The sequence below is a fragment of the Pteropus medius genome, unplaced genomic scaffold, assembly GCF_902729225.1.
Source record: "Pteropus medius unplaced genomic scaffold, Ma_sr-lr_union100, whole genome shotgun sequence".
In the NCBI taxonomy this organism is placed as follows: domain Eukaryota; kingdom Metazoa; phylum Chordata; class Mammalia; order Chiroptera; family Pteropodidae; genus Pteropus; species Pteropus medius.
Window position 1 is genome coordinate 1,403,061 of NW_024349225.1, and position 22,578 is coordinate 1,425,638.

The following is a 22,578-nucleotide window of genomic DNA, read 5'->3' on the forward strand; positions in this document are numbered from 1 at the left end:
CCAAGAAGAGCAGCTCCTTTATATTGAAAAGCAAATACAGGGAGAGAGAGAGAGAGAGAGGGAGAGAAAGAGAGAGAGAGGAAGAAGCACAGAAGCCCATGTCCTAGGCTGGTGGGAAGGAAAGGAAGATAAAGCCTGAGATGTACGCATTAAACTTGGCAATCCGAGCTTGCTGTAGACCTCCAAGTGGACAGTTTCAGTGAGGTGGTGGGAGCAAAGACTAGATCTTCTATGGCAGAGACTAAATGTCATCAAATCTAGTTCCTCCAGCCTGAACATGAGGCTAAATTTCATTTCCCGACCTCCCTTGTAGCTGGGTGAGCCTGTGGGATTCAGGTCTGGCCCACGAAGTGTGGGCAGAAAATGATGCACTACCACCTCCAAGATATAGTCCCCGCTTCCCACACTCCTCCATGGACCCCTCCTCTTGAGTCTCCCAGCCAGAGTAGAGGATCCGGGGAGACTCCAATGCCTTGGGGTACAGAGCAACTAAATGGAAGATTGGTCCCTGAATTACCACATAGAGTCAAGGGGCTCAGGCCAGTGGGGCCGGCAGGCACGGACACCCTGGGGGTAGCAGGAGAGTGGGGGAACAGCCAGCTGAACAGCAGTGACAGCAGGGGTCAGAGCAGATCAGCGGTCAGGACAGCTAGAGGGGTCTGCAAAGCCCTTTGTGACCCAGCTGTGGTGGCAGGGAAGTCCCACTGGCTTTTGCTCTGCAGCCCCCTAAGGATGCCTCCCGATCTAGCAGAGACGTGTCTGCGGGGGAGATGACCCGGATGGGGAAGCCAGACTGAGTCGCTGCACAACAACACGAGGAGACAGAGACGACCTCTTCCGGAAGAGGAAACATACTGTCTCTCAATTCCAAGGACTTGGCGAAAAGAGAGACGACAATCATCTTTATTATCCAAATTCTAGAGAAAACAATTCTGCATCACAGCAGAACCTACTAGCTGCCAAAGTGGATGTGAAGTGACTCCTGAGGGTGGCCTCCCGGCCTGGGTAGGCGCCAAGCTTTGAGAATCATGTGCCTATGGGACATGGCCCAGAGCTCCGTGGAGGACGCCTGGCAAGGTGCCTGCCCCGTCTGGCATGGATGTGGCTGTGAGGGAGATGACCAGGACAGGGAAGCAAGATCCATGAGCCACAAAACAACCCGAGGACACAGAGGTGACCTCTTCCGGAAGAGGAAACAGTGGGGAGGCCTGGCCACGCGTCCCCTTGTACCCAGATGCAGAAGGAAGGAACCTTCCTCCCAGGCGTGAAAAAGACCAAGGCTCCTCACTGGGCAGAAGAAGGACGGTCCTTGGGCTTCACCGGGGCAGGCAGCTGGCTATGGGGTCCGGCCGTGGCACTGGCACAAAGTTCATGGGGCACAGCAGTAGCGGGCACATCTTCTCGTGCTCCTTCAGAGCCTCGCTCAGGTGCTTCAGCTCCTCCGTCAGCTTCCCGATCTCTCTCCGCAGCACTGTATTTTCTTGCTCCAGGCACTCATATTCCTGAGGAAGACAGAATGGGCAAAATCATCCCTGAAAACACCTTCTCTTCCTCTGTCCTCCAGGCTGATCTAACCTGCACCGTGACGCTTGCCTCCTTCCTACGAAAGCTTTCTCGTTCACCATGCCCCCTCCATCACTCGCATCTGTTTGTTCACTTGCTTAATGTCCTTGTCCTCCTGCCAGGATGGAGGGGACAACCTTTGTTTGTCTAATCCAATTTACTGAGGTGTAATTTACATAAAATAAACACATCTATTTTAAATGTATAATTCGGCGAGTTTTGACAAATGTAAATAACTACATTGATCGAGACCTAGAACATTTCGATCACTCCAAAAAGTTCCCTCGCACCCCTTTGCGGTCAGCCTCCCCTACCCCTAACTGCTGCTCTGCTTTCGAAAGATCCCTGTTGGGTTCACTGCTATGGCTCCAGCACCTGGAACAGTGCCTGGAATATAACAAATGTTTATTGAGTGCTGAGTAAATGAATGAGAATACCCCTTGCCTTGGCTTTGCTCCAACACTCATCTGTTTAATTTCCTCTACATCAGTTAACAGAGGCTTAGAACTGGAGGGGATCATAGAGACCCCTTGGCCCAATCCACATAGTGTAGAAACTTTCCCTCTAGCTCAGACATCCAGCTGGTGCTGAGCACCCTCTCCTGCAAAGGACAGTCCTTGCCATTTCTGAACTGCTCTGTCAGAAAGCTCCTTCGCACTGATCCCAAATCTCTCTCTCTTTTACATTCACCTATTGGGTTTGGTTCCACCTTATGGAACCACATAGAGTAAATTCAATACTTTTTCAACATCACAGTTCTTGAAACTTTAGGAGAGAGCCCCATACCACTTCCCCTTAGGTATTCTCTAAGCTCAACTGTCTCAGGTCCTCTGAGTTCCTGGGGTTTTAGGACTCCTGGACCCTTTACTCTCCTAGAGTCTGTCAGACACATGCTCCAATTTGCCAGGAGCTGAGAAAATACTGTTCCCAAAACGCAGTGTGTCTTTCCGGGGATGGCCTGACCATGCAGAGGGCCGATGCGCGGAGGTGATCTGCTCTGGGCTGGACCCGAGCCCACAGCCACCTCTCTCTGGAGATTCTCCCTAAGCCTGAGGAGAGGTACAAGCTCATCTGTGTCCGCTGCTTCTCTGTACGTGGAGGGCAACTGATGTTTTGGCGTTTAAGGATGGCTCCTACTGAAGTTTACCCTGTTCCCTTGGGCACCTTCCAGCCTAGCAAATCTTTTTGAATCTTGATTGTGTCAGCTTCTGGATTAGTGATACCACACTATTAAGCTGTCTATGAACTCGATAAGCAGGTCTTCTTTTTCTTCATCCAAGTCATTAATAAGTTCTGTAACACTTGGCCAATGGTATGACCACAGAGACTCTTATGGCGGACAATCTTATTTAAATCTTGCTGAAATGTTGTTTTCAGTCATTTCTGGGTTGATTCATACAGTAAGGCTTTGTTGCACCATGCAAATCATTTCTTTTCTGAGCAGGGGACCCAATCTTGTTGTCCATCACATATTTTCTCTTACTAGTAATTTCTTTTTATTAAAGTATGATCTTCTTACAGGCCCTAAAGGCACATGCAGATTCTCAGTTCTGCCCCTTTGCTAATGCTGTTCTCAACTGGACTGCCTTTTTCCTTTTCCGTGTGGGCCCAGCTCAAGCCCACCACCTCCAGGAAGGCTTCCCTCATCATAGCACCTAATGGAAGCACATCTCTTATTATGAGTCTTATTCAGTCTTGTATCATACTCAGTATTACTTAAATAAGGTCTCTCTCCAAAGATCAGAAATATGTACCGCCTGGGGCCTCTCCTGCCCGCTCCTGTACCCCTTCCCGACAGGCCCCAGAACCAGCATTCATGAGCTCAGCGACCTCTCAGCCCTGTCTCCTTCTCTCACCCGCTCCATTCCCTCCATTCCCCTCTGGTCACCTTCCTCCCTCTCAAAACAAGGGGCCTAGAGGGGCTGCATGCAGAGGTCATCTGAGCCATTCTGCTGCTTCCTGCCTTCCCCAGGCAGGCTCTCAGGTGGTCTGGAACACTCTCCCAGGCAGCAGGCCTCACCCCTTTTCCCCGCAGGCTGTCCTGGGTCAGCTTGGTGTCACTAGTGCACTGGCCCCATTCTGCCTTCAGCCCTCCTCCACGCCTACCACCCCCACCTCCCATGCTCTCCTCTGGCCTCTGACAAGCTCTAGTCCTGGAGTCACAGGGTCCAGTTTAAAAACACAGCAATCGAGCCCTCTGTAGGCAAAGAGGGGGTCTGATGGGAGGGTGGGAGCGGAGGCCCAGGCATCGCGGGAAGCCTGCCTGCAGCAGAGGTGTGAGAAGCTGTGGCTCTGTGTAGCATGCGTGCACACGCACATGCACACATGCGCAATAACACGCACACTCACACACTCCAACCTACAACTGGAAATGCTCTTCACCTCCAAGTAAAATGGAGAATAGATCTGAATGGTTTCAACGAGCTAACACTTTAACTAGTTCTCTTTCTGTGGCAGAATATTCCAAACCGACTTTGTATATTTACTAAATTTTGTGGCAAGATGCTGTGAGCTTCTGAGCTTTATTTCTGGAAGCCACGAGGAGTCGTGCTGCCTAAAGCCCAAACCCCAGCACAGACAGGCTTCCGAGCTGCCGGTCACAGGCCACCTAGCAGGCCCCTCACCTGCCTTCTCTGCAGACTTTCTCTTCTAAGATTTAAGTTTTACTCATAAACATGCTGAGGGACTTTTATCAAGCCGAGGGAATAGAAAAGAAAGAAGAAGTCAAAATCTTCTTCAGGTGAGACCAGTTCTACAAAAATAAAAGGAGGATCTGCGAGGAGAGGAAGAGGAGGTAAGAGAATACTGAGCAGAAACAAAGGGGAAAGAGTAAGGCTCACTTCACCCCGATTCCCTGGACTTCATGCACGAGAAACATAAGCGAAGAACATCAGACTCTTCGTTACTGCCAAAGAGATGATGGGTTTAGCTCAATGATTGCTGCTTCGAATCCTTTGCCCCAGTAGGGTTTGAGGTGACTGTGCTGCCTTCCTGGGTGTTTGCTAGGACATCGTCACAAACCTAGAGGTGGTGAAGTCGCTGCAAATTCTAGTCGTGCCTCAGAAATCAAGCGGTTCTCAAATGGGGCGATTTGGGCACTTCCCAGGGGACATCTGGAGTATCCGGAGGCAGTTTGGGTTGTCTCAACTGGGGAACGGATGCTACTGCATCTAGTGGGCAGAGGCTAGGGATGCTGCTTAATGTCCTACAGTGCACAGGACAGCCCCCACAACAAGGAATTATCCAGCCCCCAAAGTCAATAGTGCCAAGGTCGAGAAACCCTGGTCTGAGCATCCATGAGAGGTTGATTGGGGAGTGAGGGGCTGTCTGAGATATTTAGGGTCCAGGGAAGGCAGAGGGAAGGATCAGGACTGGGAAAAAAGACAATGTGGGTACCAGGGACCAGAGATGATGACTAAGGCCAGGAAGGAGATAAGGGGGAGGAAGAGGCCACCGGGAGGACTCAGCCACACACAGACCCCCTCTCAGAAGTCAGAAAACGGAAACTCAGAGAGGCACGGTGACTTTTCCAAGCAGACTTGGGACCTGCTCCCTGACTTCAAGGTCAACTGCAAATCTCATGCAATGACAGCAATTCTGCTTTTGCTTGGCAGTGCCAGGGCCCAAATTTCCCCATGGTGGTTACCAGCAGCAAAAGGCTGTAAGCTCAGGATTTTACAACAAGTCTATTCCTAAGCCTTAAGCTGATGCCCTTCCCAGCAGAAAAATGTGTCATTGTTAAGGGCTGTAAAAATTAGTGTCATCATCAGTTTCTAAACCAAGCAGGGACTGACACGAAGCATTCTCTTAGTACATGCAATATCTGAAAAGAACGTGGCAACACATACCACAACTGTATTACTCAAGACATTTGTCCGTTTGTGATATTTGGGGCTCCTAAGGATGGCACCGCTGCCTTCCTTCTGTGACTCAAAATTCTTTCTCAGTCTTACACCTTTGGGTGCCTGGCTCTAACCAGTCTGACCCACTTCTGAGAGAAATGTTTTTCGGCTTGTCTTAGGGAGCTGGACTCTTCACTCGGGTTCCCAGTGTGAACCTGGACTCAGGCGTGTGCTGCATGTTCAGAGATGAATAGGGGTTGAAACCCCCATAAGAGGTGTAAGCGCCTTGAAGGGATGATTTGAGAAGCCACAGAGAACACGGAGGCACACAGATACACATTAGCAACTGCTGCTCATCACTGCAGTCCGATTTCCAGCAACCACTACCCTGAGGGGGAAACTCAGACTGAGGGGTGAGCCTGGCCTCTCCCTGGTTCGGCTGGCTCGGAGTCTCCCACTGCCCTGCCCTCTGAGGAGGCCCCACTTTGATGGACAGTCCTCTCGCTTTGGAGATGGAGAAGTGGAAGAGAAAGGGGGTGGCCGAAAGACTTACATGAGCTGGAACTGGAGGAGGTGAGAGAGGTTCGAGAACGGTTAGGGTCAGTGAGTAAGGTGGGCAGGAGAACAGTGGGAATTTTACACAAGTCTTGTTCTAAATATTCCTTCATGGTCTTTGAGAAAGGCAAATAAAGATTTCGAGTTCTTTTGAGATATTTAGCAATGCTACCCTACAGTCTGGGATAGAGGACTTTATGGGATAGAGACTTTACTCAAACCTCCTCAGGGAGTAGCAGATGGTCATGGTTATCAGGCGATGTTTTCTGCCTCGGTGTCTGCCCACGAGCTGGCCTCATTCAGGTTTGAGGAGAAGGTTTCCATGCACTGTGTCCTCTCTCACTTTCTCCATCCCAGATGTGGCCCAGGAGCCCCAGGGGGGCTGAGGGTCTTTCTGCCACGACCCACAGCTGTGTGCTAGGCGCTCTGCCCTCAACGCACTGGAGCACAGTAAAATTATTCTTCACCACGTTTTTATATGTAGTTTTTTCAAAGTTTAAAAATAGTCATTTTTTAATATGTAGTTTTTTCAAAGTTTAAAAATAGTCATTTTTTTCTCCCAATATGTAGTTTTTTCAAAGTTTAAAAATAGTCATTTTTTTCTTTACATTGTTTACTATTGTTTTTACTGTGTTGGCCAAAAAGAACCTAGATCCTCAGAACTGTGATATCCTCCCTGGAAGGAGGCGAGGGAGTAACAGGGGAGGGACAATTCACGTGGTGCCCTGCCGTTCAGAGATGACGTGCCTCTTCTTCTACAGAGGGACTGGATATTTCCATCTTCCTGAGCCAGCCACCTGCTCCCTCATGCCCTCTTGACACTTGTGCGTGGCTACTGATGGTAAAGGTGTGGGCTCCAGCTTTGGGGTCTGCACACAGATGGAGCCGCTGTCCTGGCCTCCACAACACTGTGTTTCTCAACAAAACTGGCCTTACTGAGGTGATCTGCCATGGTGCATAGTCCTGATCCATCCTTCTAGTTCCACAGAGAAAGAGAAGGGCAGGCTCTTCTATGGAGGGGCTGGGTTTCAGATCGATCGGCCCCACTTCTGGAAAGGGCATCAGGCAGAACTGGTCTTGTCTATGAAGAGCAGAACAGGCTAGGGACCCCAGAGAAGGGCCCTCCACCTACGGCTCTCAGAGGGGTCATGCAGGAGTAAATGTGGCACCACTCGTAAGTTTCCCAGGCATCTGGTTCATTTGGTCATCAAATCTAACGATGACAGACATTGAGAGAGACCTGTCTGACTCTGTATTTCTGTTACCTTCTGTGATAGGCAGAATAATGGCCCCCCCAAAGATGTTTATATCCAATCTCCGGAAACTATGGGCATGTACCTTACATGGCAAAAGGGACTTCGCCACTATGATTAAGAATCTGAAATGGAGAGATTATCCTGGATCATGCAGGTGAACCCAATGGAATCATGAAGATCCTTATAAGTGAAAGAAAGAGCCAAGAGTCAGAGAAAGAGATGTGACTACAGACAAAGTGTCAGAGCCATGCAGCATAAGAAAGACTCAGCCGGCCAGTGCTGGCTTTGAAGATCAAAGAGGACCACAAGCCAAGGAACACAGAAGCCTCTAGAAACTGAAAAAGGCAAGGAAACGGATTCTTCTCTAGAGCCTCTAGAAGGAATGCAGCCCTGTTGACACCTTCGTTTTAGCCCAGTGAGGCCCATTTCAGATACCTGATTTCCAAAACTGTAAGATAATAAATTTGTGTTGTATTAAGGCACCAAATTTGTCATAATTTGTTACAGCAGCCATAGAAAACTAATATTCTTTTCTTGCGAACTTCTATGCTTCCCAAGGACAGGAACGAGATCTTCTTCCTCTCTCTGTGACCCAGTGACAATGCCTTGCCCACAGTAGTACTCAATACATATTTGCAGAATGAATCTACTTGACCTTGCTCCATGAGAGATCTCATTCAAATCATTCAGTCACCTCTATACACGTAGTCACTCAGGATTTAAACTCAGTGTCCTTTTGTGGGTTTTGTTTTTTTGTTTTTTTTTGTTTTTTTTAATGCACCTGGCTTGGACTGGAAATTTGTCAAGGGGAAGGGCCCTGGCTGTCAGATGGCACATGTGGTCTGAATATGGGCCATGCACTGTAGGGACCAGTGGGGGTTATTGGGTAACATGAAGCTAGAACCAGGGTTGCTTCAAGAGCAAGGGGAAAGGAAGAGAAGAGGCACAGGGCATTGCAGCACTTGTGTGGAAATTGCACAGAACGAATAAAGGCTAAGCACCTTCCCTGGCCCTAGTCTGAAGATCCTAGTCTCTCTCTAGGGCCCAGCTTTCCTACTTCCAGGAAAGAATCTGACACTTATAACTTATGCCATGCTGTGAGTGCGGATCAGTGGGTCATCTCCCCCTGGAGTATGTGCATTCTAAATCCCTTCTCTATTCATTGTTAAAAGGTTTTCAGAGCTTGTCATTCCTCCTCAAACATCTCAGAGTCTCCTCTGCTGTCAACGCCCCCCAGACTGGCCTTGCTGAGACGATGGCAAGAAAGCATGGTGGGAGAGAGTTAAATTAAAAGCTGTAATGATTCACACCAACGCTGTGCAAAGGCGTGAGCTCGGAACGGTCGGCAATCCTTGGACAGATCCTTGGATGCCTTTGAGGCCAGTTCCTGATATAGAGTGGTTCCCATGTCCTGGCTGTGAGATGATGTGGGATTATGCATAGGGGTCAAGGAAAATGGAAGAGTTTAGGATAAAACCCAGGTTCCTAATTTGGGTGATGAGAAAGATAGTTCTATTAAGTACAAATTGAAGACAGTGAGGAGAGGAAGTCTCAGGGCGAACAGGACCCTCTATTATAACTATGTTGCACCTGAGAAGCCTGCAGCGGACCCATTTGTAAGCACCGACAATACCAGGTTAGGGCTAGAACAGAAGACTTGCCGGAAGTAATTATGTTGGAAGAACAGATTTATAGATTAAATTTTCTATGGTAAGAATTAAAAAGAGCAGAGTCTGAAACCTTGGTCCACGACATTTAAGAAAACAGACAGAGGTAGAAAATCTAACAAAGAAACAGAGAAAAAGTGGTTAAGAGCGTCAGGAGAAGTAGGAAATGTGGTCTTTTAGAAGCTACAGACCTTAAAAGAAGGTTTAAGAAGAGGAGGGTCAGTGGTGTCAAATGTTCCAGAGAGGTCAAAGAAGATGAGACTAGAAAGAGGTCCCTGGATCGGACAATGCCAGGGCACTAGTCATCTCAGTGGGAGCAGCTTCTGTAGGAAGTATGTGTGCATGTGTTTGTGTGTGTGTGTCTGTGTGAGTGTGAGTGTGTGTGTGTGTCTGTGTGTGTGTGTGTGTGTGAGTGTGTGTGTGTGTTTGTGTGTGTGTGTGTGTGTGTGTGTGTTGGGGGGGGCAGAAACAAAATCACAGAAGATTGAGGAATAAATGAGAACCGAGGCCATGGAGACAGCAGGTCTCTCTTTAAGGAGCAGGGAACTTAGGGAATGAAAGAAAAGAAATGGGCACTAACTTGAAAGGGAATTGGATCAAGAGTAGGCTTGTTTCATTTTGTTTTGTAATGAAAGAAACTTGAGTGCGAGATGCAACCATTGGGTGAAGGAGAAATTAAGAGGCCAGTGAGCAAAGAATCAGATCACTGGGCTGGAACGATGCAACGGAATTAGACATGCGCGTGGCCAAATTGGTGATGACCAGGACGCGACCCCAAGGCTACCACCACAGTGCAAGGACAGAGGACAGCTCCTCTCTGTGGCTCTCATGTGGCTCTGCCCCAACCACAGTCTCACCTCATGGAGTTTGTCAGCCTTCTGGGTCTGCTTCTTCCGACTTCTCTGAGCAGCCACTCGGTTTTTTTCTCTCCTTCGGACCTTCCTGTCATCATCCTCAGGGCTCTGGAGGAAAACACGTGGTCAGTACCGATGTGGCGGCCCCTCACCTCACCCTTTTCTGATCTCTCTGTACTCAGCATTGCTCATGGCCTTCACCATTTTACTTGCAGTCACAGGAGTGCTTGCTGCTACATCAGTGGGGGTAACAGTAGCCCCTCCTTAAGGATCACTCCCCATGTGCTACTGCACTTAGCTATTCATCCCCACGACCTCCCTGAGAAATGTGTGTTGTGACCACCATTTAAAATATGAGGAATAAGAAACTCAGAGAGGTTAAAGAACTTGCTTCAGGTACTACAGCTAGTAAGTGAGTGAATGGGAAGTGGAACTCAGGTCTGTTGGACTTCAAACCAACATTCATAAACCTCTACCCCACAGGGCGTGTGCCTGGAAGGGCTGTGGTGTCAGTGCTGTTCATTTGAGAATGGAAAAGGCAGAAGGCATCCGCTATCTGGAACTCGCTGTGTGCCAGGCCTTATACCACCATGCACACACAGGTACTTTTGATACTGTGTGCAAATCATGACTACACTTACGGCTCACTGCAACCACATAGCTCTACCAGCACACCAAAGGATCTTAAACACCACCGACAATATGCTCATTGGAACCACGATCGACTGACATTTTGTTTCACAGTTCAGAACACATCAGAAAGCAAATTTATGATGTGTCTTGAAAGCTCTTAGATATAGGAGATGTAATCAAACGTATTCAAATTCTCCAAAAGCTATCCTGAAACAGGCAGGCAGAAAAATGCATCTGCCATGATAAAAAACATTTCATTCAGTTACGGAAAACATGGAGAGGAGAGCAGCATTTGCTTTCCAGAACCTGTGAGAAGATACCGAGGGGACGGGGTGGGGACAACAGTGCCTTTAAAGAGTTCAAAAGCCAAGAAGTTAGTGAGATACAAACATAGGAACATTACTTAATTATTAATGTTAACTGAAAGCAAATACTGATAACATAAAATAATGGATTTTTCCAGGTATCATTTTATCTGGTCTTGTTTTCCAAATAAGAGAGACACATACGATCTTCCCAAGTTACTGTGGGTAAAGGCTTTTCAGCATATGCCAGAATGTAAGTCTATAAAAGGAGAAGAATAAATGGCATATGCATAAATAGCATAGTAAATAGAAGAGGGCTTGAGACCGTGCTTAAGGGAACAGACACAAGGTATTCAAATGTAGTCTTTTAAGTCTTGGTAAACAGAAACAGAACACATCACAGGAGGAAAATGTGGTACAGAAGATGAACTTTTAGCTTTAGAAATACACAGCTCTTGGTTTTGTCTCCTACTGTCAAAATGGCCTCGAGGACCTTATTTTCTGAATTCCTGGTTTTCTCATTTATTGCAGGTGTGATTCATTCATTCTTTCAGTAGTGTTAACTCAGTACCTGCCATGTGCCAGGCACTGTCCTAGGCATTGGAGATACATTCCTGCAACAAACGGTCAGTGCTCTCTGCAGCCTAATGCTTGGAGCTGGCATGAGATAAAATAAGATTTTACCTTAAAGCTCCCAGCACACAGTATGCCCTCAATAACCTTTGTTGAGGTCGCTGCTCTTTTATATCGAGTCTCCCATTGTGCTTGTATCCAAATCATGCTTCTTTGCTCTTCATAATCAGAAAGTCATAGAGGACAGTGAAGCCGCCTGCAGCCTCCCCTCTGGGAGCCCACACTTTAAACTGGATTATCCCGTATCATATGGTCACGCCTGACAGTTCAGCAGAAACATTTATCAAGACAGGAAGAGGGGAGCAAAGTGTTGAGATATTCATATATTATTAACCATGTCTCGATGAGTCCTCACAAAAATCATGAGAGGTTGATATTATACGTGTTCATTTTACAAGTGGGGAAACGCAGGCTCGGAGAGGTTAAGCAAGTTGCCCGAGGTCCAAACTCAGATCTGTGCGACTCTCTAGCATCCCCCCATGACACTATGTGCCAGGCACCGACGTGAGATGGGGGACATAACGATGAAAAGACTCGTCCTACAGCAGCTGAGTGAGGAGTCTCCTCCAGCAAGTCCCCATGGCGACCTTGTCTCGAGTGTCCTGAGTACGCAGTTGTAAATGTTGGGGGAACAGCGCAGAGGACTGGATTCGGGAGAGGGGTTTCCACCAGCGCGTGGTGTAGAGTCCACCCAGTGCAGGCCCCCACCCCGCGCCCCCAGGCTGATCGGTCCGAGTTCCCCATTCTGGCGGCAGCCGGAGCGGGGTAGATGTCGGTAGTGCCCCGGCACGAAGTAGTTGCCACTTTGGGCTGAATGTCCCCTCTCCGCGCCCTGGTCTCCACTCCTAGGTCCGGGGAAGGGCCGCGCGAGCCAGCGGTGGGTGGAAGCAGCAGCGGGGAGCGCACGGCGTGGCAGCCCGGGCAGCGCGGGCCACACGTGCGAGGGGCTGCGGACGGCGCTACCCAGCCAGGCGTCGGCGCCCGCGGGTCTCACCTCCTCCTCCTCGGGCGCGGGAAGGAACCTGGTTACCGACCCGGACGCCGCGGGTACCATGCGCGCGCCCTGGGACCCCCCTCGTGCCCCCGCTCCCGCGTTCAGCGGCCAGCACCCCAGAACCCCAGTACCCACCTCCTCGTGCCCCCCGCGCCCGATCCCCGCATCCCTGTGGTCCTCCCTGAGCCCTCTAGTTCACTACCTGCGGCTGCGGCTGGTTCCCCGGAGCCGCGACGCTCCTCTGCAGGACGCTGCCAGCGGCCGGGAGCGCTTGCGACATGCCGGGCGCTCCTCCGGCCCGGCCCGCCCGGCCGCGCAGCCTCGCGGAGGAGCCGCAGCGCGGCCCGCCGCCCCTGCACGCGGGGCGCTGCCTACCGGCGCTCTCCCGCCACCCGCATCCTCGCGCCCGCACCTGCCGGCCGCCTGCCCCCCGCCCCGCCCCGCCCCTCGGGCTTCCCGCTCTCCTGGCTCGTGCAGCAGCGGCGAGTCTTCCCGGCTTCCCCACCCCCAGTCCCTGCCTGCGTATTCCCCGAGTCACCCCCCCCCCTCTCCCTCTCCCAACCCGCCTCATTTCCTCCGCTCGCCGCACCTCGGGGTCCCAAATCCCACCCCTGTCTCAGCTTTCCGCTGGGGCCTCGCTCTTCGTGGAAGTCACGTGGTGGCTGCGAAACCCGAAGGGAACGCGAAGCCCACCCACAGAAGATGCCGGGGCGGGTGGGGGTCAGGGACTCGCGGCGCAGCCGGTGGGGTCTGGCTGCTCTCGGGGAACTCAGAGTGAGAAATACAAGTGAGTGGTTTGGGGTTAGTGGTTTCTTCCCGGTCCCATCACTGTATCTTCCTGCGCATCGGCTCCGCCTCCAGCGCAAGGGTCACAAATAAAACTTTTTTCTTGGCTGCCTTAAAAAAAAAAACAAAAAAAAAACAGTCTCGGGGGACTTTCTCCGCGACGATCAGTCACAGGGCGCCACTCTCACTCCTTCCGCAGCCCTCCGCACCCCACACGGGAGGCGCGGGCCCGCGGAGGGGACGACCCGCTTCATAGAGTCCACTGCGCGCCCTGAGGGCCACGGGCACCCCAGGGCCTTTCTGCTGGAGCACTTACTTCTATTTTCAGGAGTCCCGCCTGGCAGTGGGAGGGAGTGAGGCGAAGTCGCCCCCAGGATGAATGCCCAGTGGAGGGTGGGAAGGAGGAGGTTGTCCTGGAGGGAAGCAGTAACCGGACTTCCCTGAGAGCGAATCTGCCAAGGTGGACCTCACTATTGATAGATTTGGAGAAATGAACGCCAGATCCTTTTACTTGACCAAGATGAAAGTAACAGTTTGCCTACAGGCCAAATTGGGGATGACGCAGAGGTACCGCGCGTTCCCCACCACCTGCCTGCCAGTTAAAAGATGCAAAGTCAAGCAGTACCGTACACAGTCCCAGCAAAGAACAAAAACGAGAGGTTACGGGTTTGTGGTCTGCATGCTGTGAGCACCGAGAGAGAATGATAACTGCGACCCTGAGTGGGCAGGTGGGAACCAGGACTAGGGGCTCAGACGTGCCTCCCCAGTGGGGTCGTTTCGGTTTTCAGGCTAGTGGGCAGCAGCCGGGGACCCGCTCTTCTGACGCCCAGTCGAGTGCACGTGGCTTTTCCCCCAGGATTTAAGACCCTTAGAAAAGCTGTGAGACGGAGCTTGTGTGAACTTGGCTTGTGTGAACTTGACGGAGTGCAGTAAAGCAAGAGGAGCATCATGTCTGTGTGGGCAGAGGCTTCCACCGACTGTGCAGAGGGCGGAGGGGCGGCGGCGGGCGGTTCAGGGAGTGGGTGCAACCCTTGACAGTGACAGCGCGTACCCCACGCCATCGACGCCGCACAGCCGAGCAATATCGATTCGGTTATCTGCCTAGATTTATCTTCTCATCTCCCTTTGATCTTTGTCGTTACTCGACAGAACTCGTGGTCACCCCAGGGCTATTATCACTTGGCTTCCCACACAAGCACACCCAACGTGCCTAGCACAGCGCTCCACACACGAGTGCTCAAGTCAACGAGAGCCCTCAATCTCGGAAACTTAAAAGGACTCTAACAAGATAGGAAGACCTCTGGGTCAAGTGGCCTTCAATTTTCGGAAGTGCTTTCATTCCCCCAGTGTTTATGTTTATGAAGGGAAAAGGCAAGGTAAAAACAGCAAACAGCGGACCCTGAGGTGCAGTCCCGCACTTCATTCCGTTTACCGCCACTTTTCTGTTTTTCCAGAGCCACGCCATGTTCTAAGTCCTTTGGGGCTGTCCCTTTCACCTCGCTCTCACAGAACCTGGAACTGTGCCCCAGCACACAAGAACTTTCCATAGAGCATGGGCCTACTGTCTTACTTATTCGAGGCTTCCTTCACACATATTTAAAGAAGGGGTCTTGGTTACCTTAGCATTTCAGGAACGGATCAGTTTGACCTATCATACATCAGAATGAATGGATTGATTAATTAGATGTAGAAAATACAATGAGGAAGGTAAAGGAGAATTAAATCCTTTATTAAAGCCCTGAGATGAGGCCATGGAGAGAATTTTCTGAGACGACATGTGATAGGAGAAGTCACATTGGAAAGATCTGAACCATATAAGAATGTTAAATTGCTTTAGATGACAGTATGACCAAAAATTAAAAACAAGTAGATGGGAGCAACAGTCACAGTAGATATGATAGAGGGTTAAAATCTCTAGTATATATATATAACCCGTGAAAAGGAACAAGAAAAATATTGAGACAACCTCCCAAAAGTAAACTGCACAAGTGACATGAACTGGCATTTCCCAACAGAAGAAAATGATCAAGGAAAATCGATATAGGAAAATATATGCGAAAAATTTAAAAACCTTTAAAAATGTTACACTAGCAAAATAAAAGGTTGTATCAAATGCCAACGAGAATGTGGTGAATTGGTACTCTAATATTTCACTGGCATCGTTGTAAATTAGTACAAACCTACTGGAAAGCAATTTTATTGTAATTTTTAAGAGTCATCACTTTTGACTTTATTTTCCCTAGGAAACTTCTAGAAATTTATCTTAGGAAGATCATTGAAAATGCTAAAGAGAAAAATACTATATTCACTAAATATTCTGAAGAGTGAAAAATTGTAAGCAACATAAAGGTTCGATTATAGGTGAATGGCTGAATAAAATATGTGATAGCCATGGGATAGAATATTATGCATCTTTAAAATTACAAGCATGCAGACAAGTTTGCCACATGGCAGATTTATTTGATATGAGGTAGAGTGAGAAAAAAATCAGCATACAAAAAGTACAAATATAACATATATATAAAAATGTGTGCATGATGCTATTATACTGTACTCTTAGAAATAGTTAAGATGATAAATTTTATATTGTGTGTGTGTGTTTTTTTTTTACCACAATGAGAAAGTACATGCATATGAAAAAAAATTAGACGAGAATACATCAAAGTACTAGCTTCTCTGTCATAGTGGAGGGATTATAATTACTTTTACTTGTCTTTTTTAACCTTTTGGAAAATGTTGCATTATGTTAACATCTTAAAACATTTTATATTTACAAGCAATATTGCCATCCCTGGCACTAAGCGCATTTGTCACACCAGGATGCCAACACTTCTCTGCCCAAGCGAGATGCTCTAATAACAGCCTGGTTTTTTTTTGCTTTTCTGTAATATTTCTGGTTCATTTTATTCTATAAGATGGAGAAACATGAAAATGAGAAGATAAGAACAAACATTTCAAATGTCTCATTTTCTTCTGTCTTTTTATTTGTATTTTTTCCTTTGAACTGGGAAGGGAAACTATATACATGATTTTGCAATTTCCTATTACTGCCACGATGACCCTGGATTATGTCTTCGGGGGCAGGGGGAGGAGGTGCAACAGGTCAGTGATCAAATCCTCTGGTGATTCACTTCACCAGAAGACAATTCGTTATAAACACCACTTGCTCAAATGCTAGAAAACCCTGTTACTATTTCAACTTCGCTCTTCTCTTTTAGGGAAACTGGCCTTCCAGTAAGTGTACTTTCACTGGTCTTTCTCAGAAGGTGGTCCTGTGGGCTTCTGGTGGGGCTACAGAAGGGAAAGTTAAAGGCAGAGACCCCTGTGTTTACCAAAAATCAGTCATGTGTCAGGCACTGTTCTAGGCACAGGACATGGCAGTAGACAAAACAAAGACCCACACCTCACGGAGCTCACATTCTACAGGAGGGAGACAGACAATAGACATAACATAGTATTTAGGTGGTGATATGTTCTATGGAGAAATATTGAGCAGGGAGGAGAAACAGGGAGGAGTAAGGGGAGGTCAAGCAAGGAGGTGAGAGAGGGAGCCATGAGACCATCTGGGAAGAGGGTCCAGGCTGCATGAACAGTAAATGCAAGACCCTCTTGGGAGCATGCCTGGCTATTCCAGAAACTGTAGGAGGCTGGAGTAGAATGAGGAAGGGCTGGATATCAAGAAGTGAGGTTAGCAAGGCAAAGGGCCAGGTCATGCAGGGCCATATGGACTATTTGCTTTTGCTTGAAAGGAGATGGGAAAACATCACAGGCTTTTGAGCAGAGGTGTGACACAATCTGACTTCTATGTTTACAGGATCACTCTGGGCCCTGTGTTAAGAAGAAACTGAAAGGGACAAAGAAGAAACAGGAGGCGATGGCACTAACCCAGCAGAATGAGAATGAGGGTTTAGATGATGCTGAGTGGGGGGGAGGCTAAGGCAAAGTTGCCAGGAAGTCAGTGTGTAAAAGCTCAAGGCCGCGCACCTACTGTCCCCTTTCAAGGCCCAGCAGGGGCCCTAGCAAAGTGTTCACACGGGGAAAGATTGGAATAACGTTTGCAAAAGTGGGACAGTTTAACCAAAATGGTTAAGACCACTGACACTTTTCAACCCTACTTCCCCTCAGTCCCTTCACGTCTGATAGCAGTAGGTGTGGGCATTTAGGGGGAGCTTGCAAAGGAAGATTAATCAGAGATATTTTTGTATAGTGGGATATATATATGTGGCTTGCAGTCACTTCTCTCTAGAGTCATTATTGCTAGCTGTATGATGGGATATTCCTACCACCCACCATGCTAACTCACCTGACAAGGGACACTGTCCCCAAACACGAACATTCCTCTGCTGCTCGGCACCAAACCTAGGAGGATGGCGGCGGAGAAAGGTTTGAAATGTACGGCCCAGAAGCTAATCTTTGAAAATTCTTCAGATCATCACACAAGTAAAATTGTAAGCAGAGGATTTAGTTGTTGTTTATGTCTTATCAGAACAGGATTCTCAGCTGCCAGGAATGAAATTAAAAATTCAGCTTATACAATTAGAAACGTGCCATGAGGGATATTTTCTTTGTTAATGGGAGTGGGAGTGGCATCTTTCATAAAGCTTCGATATGACATTTTAGCTGCTATTTGGAAATATGTTCTGGGATATTTCAATAAAAGATAGATAGTACAGGCTCCTGATTGGTTTGTACATAAAGAGCCCATCTATTGTCATCTCTAATTTTACTTACATATTAAAAAAAAAGAAGAAGAAAAATATGTAAAATTAATGAAATATAAAAAAGAGATAAATATAAGCAATTAAAAATCAATGGGAAATTTTCTGACATCAATAAGCAAACTGTAAAATCAAATTTCATATTATACTAGAAGCAATAATTTATTCAGAAGAAGAGATGAATGTCAAATAAAAGCAATGACCAGGCTCCTATATTGTCTGATTATCCAATGATGAGGTAGAATGGATCATACAAATACAATGGGAAAGCACTTACAATTCTTGCTGTCCTCATCTGAAATATTGACACTGACGAGGGTAATATGCCACATTGCAGGATGTCAGTAAGAAACTGGTTAACAAGTTGGCTAACTAGTATCATCGATTCTAAGAATACTTAAGATGAATCACTGGAAAAGAAAAAATGAACTGCCTGAAACATTACCAACTCACACATTGAAAAACTTGGAGGTTTTTCCAAATCTGACAACAATTCTGAAAAATTACATGACATTACCGATAATGCACTGAGAGGTCGAAAGTAATTACCTCAATATTTTGAAATCAAATTTTCACCCACCGCATGGAAAGACTAAATTATCTTTTGGTCTATAGAAAAATTATATTACGGAGTCGTTGTCTAATGAAGAGGAGAACAAAGAATATGCAGCTTAAAAGCATAAGAAGATAGTGTTATAGAAGTACAATTAATAATAATATGGTATTTTCTTGATTTTTCTGATGTTTTTGGTCTTTGTCAGTTTCTTAAATATGTAATTTATTGCATCTTGTTTTTTTAGACGGAAAAAATTACTTTTCTAATTCTCGCCCTGTTCAACAGTCAATAGAATTGCTGTAGGGGGAGTAGCTGGCTAACTTTATAAGCTTTAATATTTTTATGATTCTTGGTCAAACATGATAGTGAAATCTAGAATTGACTTAAAGGCAAATAGAAGAAAAAAAATCTCCCCATTATCCAACTACCCACACAGAGGTAACTCCGCTAATATTTTGGCAGATTGTGCTGGTTAATTTTATGTGTCAACTTCACTGGGAGAAAGGACACCCTGAGAACTAGGAAAACATTATTTCTGGGTGTCTCTGCGAAGATGTTCCTGGGAGATATCAGCATTTGATTCAATAGACTGAGTAAAGAAGATCACTCTCACCCACATGGGTGGGCATCATTCAATCTACTGAGAGCCTAAATGGAACAAAAAGGCAAAAGAAGGCTGAATTCCCTCTTTCTTCTTGAGCTGGGATGTCCATCTTCTCCTGCCCTTGGAGCTCCATTTCCAGGCTTTCAGTCCTTTGGACTCTGGGACTTAACACCAGCAGCCCCTGGATTCTCAGGACCCTGGACCCAGACCGAATTATACCACCAGCTTTCCTGTTTTCCAGCTTGCAGATGGCAGCTTGTGGGACTTCTCGGCTTCCATAACCACGTAAGCCAATTCCTATAATCAATCCCCTTAAAAATATACATATCCATGTATCTCTTATCGGTTCTCTTTCTCTGGAGAACATTGACTTATACACACATGCTGCTTTCCCACATTTTTTAATGCAAGCATATACACATATATGTATTTATATGCATGAAATTATACTCTAATCTGCTTTTTACTTAAGAACATCATAAACCTATTTCCATGGCAATAAATATACATCTATATTATCATTTTAAATATGTATAGTATTCCATTGTAGACCTATACCATAGCTGCTGTATCTACTGCTCTGCTGTTTTCAGTTTTTCCGTATGTGTAGGCAATATTGTTATAAATCATTGTATTAGTCAGCACAGGCTGCCATAACAAAATACCACAGACTGGGTGGTAATTTATTTATGTAAGAAATTTATTTCTCACAGTTCTAGAGGCTGGAAAGTCCAAGTTCAAAGTGCTCACTGATTTGGTTTCTGGTGAAGACTCTCTTCCTGGCTTGTAGATGGCAGCCTTCTCACTGTGTCTTCACATGGTAGGGAGTGAGAAAGATGTATCTCTTCTCCTCTTCTTATAAGGCCACAGTCCTATTAGACTAAGGCCCCACCTTTACGGCCTCATTTAACCTTAATCACCTCTTAAAGACCCTGTCTCCAGATAAAGTCACATTAAGGGGTAGGGCTTCAATGTATAAATTTGGTGAGGGGACACAAGTCAGTCCATAGCAATCATTATACCCATATATGTCTGTACTTGTCTGATTGTGGCCTTAGGTTTAAATCCTAGCGATGCAATTGATAATCAAAAAGAATATACGTATGTTCAAGGTATTTGATACATACTGCAAAATGCCCTTATAATTAATAGTCCTGCCAGCAGTGTGTGAAAATACTATTATCCAATTAGGGAATATTTTTAGGACTACAGTTGAGGGTCAGAAGGCTTGAACTTGTTTCTTGGGTCACTTGTCACTTCCTGATAAAGAAGGAGAAAAAAAAAAACAGGAACAGGTAAATATAAGATGAGGACCTGCCCAAAACAATATGTCAAGGGTTGTTTTTAGCATCTTCCCTTCTGGAGCCCCTTCTAGGAACACCCACTCCCCGCCCCCCCAAGCTGTATCCATGGTGCCCAGGATTCCCCAAGCGGCAGGCAGCTCCAGGCTCTGCAGGCCAGTTCAAAACACATCATCACGTCTTCCATGCAAACTTTCCAGTTGGAAGGCTTTTCTATCCTCCAGCTCTCAGAGAAGACAAAGACACTAGTCTAACGGGGTGTTCATATTACTTCTACCAAAGGTATTTACATTTTAAAAGAAAAAAGTATTAATGATGCATACTCACAAAGGACAAATACCAAATGGTGGGATTTTAGGCTCTTTGGCTCTAGGAGTGGAAAAAGATTTGAGAAGAACCCTTAATCACATGCCATTAGGTTATTATCCACTTGCTCCTCTGGGTGGAATTGGCCCTGAAAAAGGATGGGGTGGGGTGGAGGTGGGGGTGTGGGGGGTGAGTGGAGGGGAGCCAAAGGAGAAAAAAGGACACAAAAAAAGCAAAGAAGGTACTCATGGTGGGATGTCAGTGAATAACTTGTCTGGGCCACAGAAAGTTCTGGAATAGAGGCTAGAAAATTTAAGTGACTGGTTCATCATCCGTCTTCTGTCTCTCTGCCTCTGTTTCTCTGTCTCGGTAGCTCTGCCTACTCATTGCTGTCCTGAGCTCCATCCTCTGTCCTTGGCCCTGTTCTTTTCATTCTGAGTCTTTCCATCTGGTCTTTCTCCACCGCGATCTCTCTCCTGGGCCTCTCCTCTGGAATATCCCACAGACCCCTCACCCTCACGAGCAGCACTAAATTTGCCATCTATCCAAACACATTTCTCCGTAGTCTCTGGACCACAGTCCAGTGCCAACAGCTGCCCAGCCACCCCAGCAGAGGATACAGGGGCATTTTCTGCGGGCCCCACACGCAATCAAACTTTAAGGCTATGGTTCTTATGCCAGGGCTGATCCAGCTTTAGTGGGGATCGACACCACTTGGACCTCCTTCTTTATGAAAAGTAATTCAAACATAGACATTGAAATTAAAATTTAATTATAATGAAATAATACATCTAATCAAAATGCCACAAATATGACAAAAATCCAGAAAATTTCATTTTTTTTTTCCATTAATGGCTAACACACTCCATGTGCTTTTATTTCATTATTTTGGGGCTGCATTCTCTTTGACCAGCTCTTCGTATAACAATGCTTTTGAAAGTTATTCTTTTCGAGATAATAGAAAGATCATTCAATGTTTTCTTTGATTGAAATTATTTTATTATTGATAGTTGAGATCTTAAGTCATGTGATTCTACACAGAAATATATTAGCTGCCCACTCTCTAAAAATACAGAAATTCTGGTCAATTCTATTTCCTATGATTCCCATCAAAAAGTATGCATATGCATAATCGTATCAGCTGCATTGTCGGATATGTTCCAGACAGCGAGAACTTCCTTTCAACTAGACTTCTACAAGAACCAAAATCCTCTACTTTTACATAGTTAAGGATTAAAATAATCTTGACACTAACTTTGATTCCATATATTTCAGACTTCCAGGGTCTGCTTACTTATGGTGCTGGCACTGTGTAAAACACATTCATGTCACAATAAACCCTGCCTTGCACCTTCATGTGACCATGCCGGGCGGTTGGCACGGTGGGTTTTAAGTGCATCCTGGAAGCGATTCTCACACCAGAATCTTAGTAATAACAATTGTACTCCCAAACCAAATGTATAGCCATTTAACTTCCCTTCGCTCTCTCTCAAAAATGGCCATGGTCACCCTAATGCCACCTCGAAGGAGAGAAAATTAAAAAAGAAATTTTTTTTTTACTTAAGAAATAGATGAATGTACTCCCATTGTAAAAAGAGAGGATTCAACCACTACAGATAGATTGAGAGTGATCATCACTCCCAATTGCAGTCATCAGTTTGCTGTGTATCTTTCCTGTTCTTATGTGTATTAACACCCTATTTCTCATTTACGCATCTGTCTCCCCTGACTAGAATAAAACCTCACAAGAGCAAAAGCAATGTCTTATTCATCACTTTGGTCCCCATTCCCCAACCCGATACCTCATCGTAGGAATAACCAGCACTAGAAAAGAGAGCAGTGAAGCACAGAGAGTGTGAGGAACTGGCCCAGGTTCCCCAGAAAAATGACAGAGTTAGCATTCAAACTTGGGCAGAGCATGAGCTTATGAAAGGTTTAATTGATACATCTGTTACGAACATTCACACCGGGGCAAGTTGCATTTGGATTAGAAGAGTTGTCCCAA

At 46.5% G+C, this 22,578-nt stretch overlaps 1 protein-coding gene across 2 annotated transcripts; it reads right to left on the minus strand.

The window, feature by feature from the left end:
* Positions 1–866: 866 nt before the first annotated feature.
* On the minus strand, positions 867–12,643 carry BATF3 (basic leucine zipper ATF-like transcription factor 3). Of its 2 annotated transcripts, none has more exons than XM_039881162.1 (3): positions 11,360–12,378; positions 9,741–9,845; positions 867–1,502 (listed from the first exon to the last, which is right to left on the minus strand). In XM_039881162.1, the coding sequence occupies exons 1-3, from the start codon at positions 11,453–11,455 to the stop codon at positions 1,317–1,319; spliced, it is 387 nt and encodes a 128-aa protein (XP_039737096.1). In that variant the 5' UTR covers positions 11,456–12,378; the 3' UTR covers positions 867–1,316. The 2 variants fall into 2 exon arrangements, with proteins under 2 accessions (XP_039737096.1, XP_039737097.1); XM_039881163.1 differs by lacking the exon at positions 11,360–12,378 and adding an exon at positions 12,505–12,643 and having other exon boundaries at positions 868–1,502.
* Positions 12,644–22,578: the final 9,935 nt, after the last annotated feature.